The sequence below is a fragment of the Aphanomyces astaci genome (assembly GCF_000520075.1).
Source record: "Aphanomyces astaci strain APO3 unplaced genomic scaffold supercont1.22, whole genome shotgun sequence".
Lineage (NCBI taxonomy): Eukaryota > Oomycota > Saprolegniomycetes > Saprolegniales > Verrucalvaceae > Aphanomyces > Aphanomyces astaci.
In genome coordinates, this window is record NW_009798285.1 from 902,867 (window position 1) to 905,424 (window position 2,558).

The 2,558-nt window shown below is 43.2% G+C and overlaps 1 protein-coding gene across 1 annotated transcript in view; it reads right to left on the bottom strand.

Annotated features, from left to right (window-relative positions):
- H257_09388 (hypothetical protein) overlaps positions 1 to 200 on the bottom strand; it is a gene marked incomplete at both ends in the record, with an annotated part of 1,712 nt that extends 1,512 nt beyond the window's left edge. Inside the window, one exon of the mRNA XM_009835592.1 lies at positions 6 to 200. Within this exon, the coding sequence (XP_009833894.1) occupies positions 6 to 200 (195 nt within the window). The remainder of the gene's footprint in view (positions 1 to 5) is intronic.
- Between the last annotated feature and the right edge of the window lie 2,358 nt (positions 201 to 2,558).

Here is a 2,558-nt window from a genome sequence, read left to right on the forward strand (position 1 = left end):
CGCACATGGGCGATGCTGGAGCCGCGATCCTTAAAGCTAGCTCGCTCACGACGGGCGGCTTCCAGGGCGCGCTGGTTGCCTCCTTTGAATTCAATCACAACGTCCACGTCCTCATTGGATTCCAAGTGGCGGTGGACACTGGGGGCGATTTTGGCCGTGGCGAGAGCAGCAAATGCAGCGATGAAAGTAGGCTTGATCATGATGCAGTTGCTGGCAAATTGAAATGTGAGAAGGTTGATCGTGGCCCGATAAGGAAGCAAAAATAGATATTATGAATTGTCAGACAGTCTGTTATTGTGAATTCGGATGACATTTCTCGCATGTGATCATCTGATTTCGGGCTGGGATGATTCGCTCCACGTAGCCAAAGCCTGGCCAACAGCCCCCTGCTCCGTACTTGCATTACGTAGGCCTTGAATATGTTGAGCTCAATGTGTGAGCAAAAGGTTCGCCGATGATAACAACACATCACCCACTGGGATCAGGTCTGGGGGGACGAAGCAATCCATGATGCCTGAGTTGGGTAGGGGACAGATGGAGTACATGCGGTGATGACATACGAAGCTGGAGTCTACTGTATCATTGTCGAAGGTGGGATTGGTTGCATGTAGAATCAAATGTTCGTGCACACAAGGATTTGGGAATCAAATCGGGGAGAGACAATGTGTATCAGACCGAACATTCACCTAGACTTATCAAATGCGCACGAGAATGTAAAAGAGCGTTTGGAAGGCGCAAAATGGTGTGTGTGTGCCTACTTTGCCCCTCGCAGTTATACCAGGAATGCAGAATTAATAAAAAACATCGAAATTGACACTCCAATCTACTACTGTTAGAACCCTTCTACACATGTACTGATCGTAAGGTTTTGTATCGAATCAAAGTACTTGTAATCGTAAGCGTCCAGAAACAAAGCCAATCGATCACCGTACGTACACTGTAGAACCGTCATACCGGTAAGCAGTCAAGCACTCATTGTAGTACGGATCTACAAAGCCTTTGAAAGACTCATCACTGCAGATAAGTTTCAAGAGTTTTTTGTGGATAAGGTACTTCGCTTGTCGGAATGGAACGAAGGACTCGTTGCTGGCCGTACAATTCCCTCATTAAAACAGTTCCACTGTTTTTTGACCCGATACTGTTTCAATAAAATTTATATGATTTCAATACAAACCACAAGTCAGATAGACTTGAAATTTGGAGCTAATCTGTTTCATACTACTACTGTACCTCTGTCCGAAAGTGAATCCACGAATGAACAATTTCAGATGTGAAATTAGGGTATCTCCTCCAAACCTCCCACACATTGGGAGTACTTTTGAATATAAAATTTCAAATACAACCCAATTAGAGCCCCCAAAGGTCTTAAATAGGAATGACAGCTGATTTATCCACGAAAAACAGTGGGAATGATGATCATTTTTGACTGTGCTCACGTATAATTTTTGTAAATTTATATTTGTAATAGACCATTTATACAGGTATCGAATTTATTTGTAGTAAAGTGTAGATGCAGTAAACTGTATAATATAATAAATTATACCGTAAACTTACACTCGTGCAATCACTTTCGGACAGAGGTAGTAATATGAAGTACTTCCCAAAATTTCATCAAAATTGGAGTAGTTACGAAAATTCGGGAGCCTTTTCGCCCAAACGTGCTCACCGGGAGTCCAGGGTACGGATACTGGAGAAAAGGTGTATCCGGATGTAATAATTCCCTCATTGAAACAGTATTTCGGGTCAAAACAATGGTGGACTGTTTTAATGAGGGAATTTATCCTTGCTGGCCTGCAATCTCCGTCAAATGGATCAGGTTCTTGATGAGAAATCAGCCGAGAGCCTGTTGATTCTATTACATCTGAGTACAATAAGTGCCAAGCTTAACGCTATAAATCCAGCTTGTTTCCTGCATGCTGCCAACAGCATGCAGGAGTCCACCGGAACGGTAGAATAAAATATCTATTTTTCTTGGTGGTTCACGAAACAAATACGAAACGTTACAGTATCTAGTATATACTACTACTGCTACTAACCAAAGTGGTGGTGTGTTTGCACAAGAAAATGCAACATGAGTAGAATGTAACGGTAGCGAGCTTCACAGAGTAAATTGGAAAGTGATTAGATTGTCGTCTTAAACTACTAACTACGAAAATGTATACTATACTAAACTACATGAAGTAAATGTTCTTTCTCTACGGCTTCTTTAACGGCCTTGCCTGCTAATGGTGCGACAATCTTTAGCTTGTTCGACAGTCTTGCCATCGTTCTCTTAACGATGCGACAAGCTGTATTCTTGGTCGGCAACCTTGCCATCATTACATTCTCCCCCGGTTGTCGACTTGGCAGCTTGGATTCTTGTACGCAGGTCTTCAAGCAATCGTTTGAAATGGGAGACATGCTTGATGCTGCGCTCAAGCTCCCAAGTTGCTTCGTGCTCGGGCAAACCATGCCATTTGACCAAGTACTCTTTCTTGCGATTGAACTGCCGTTGCTTCAACAGCGCTTCAACGATGTGCAGTTCATTCCCCGCATCATCGAGAACGATAGGAGTTGCT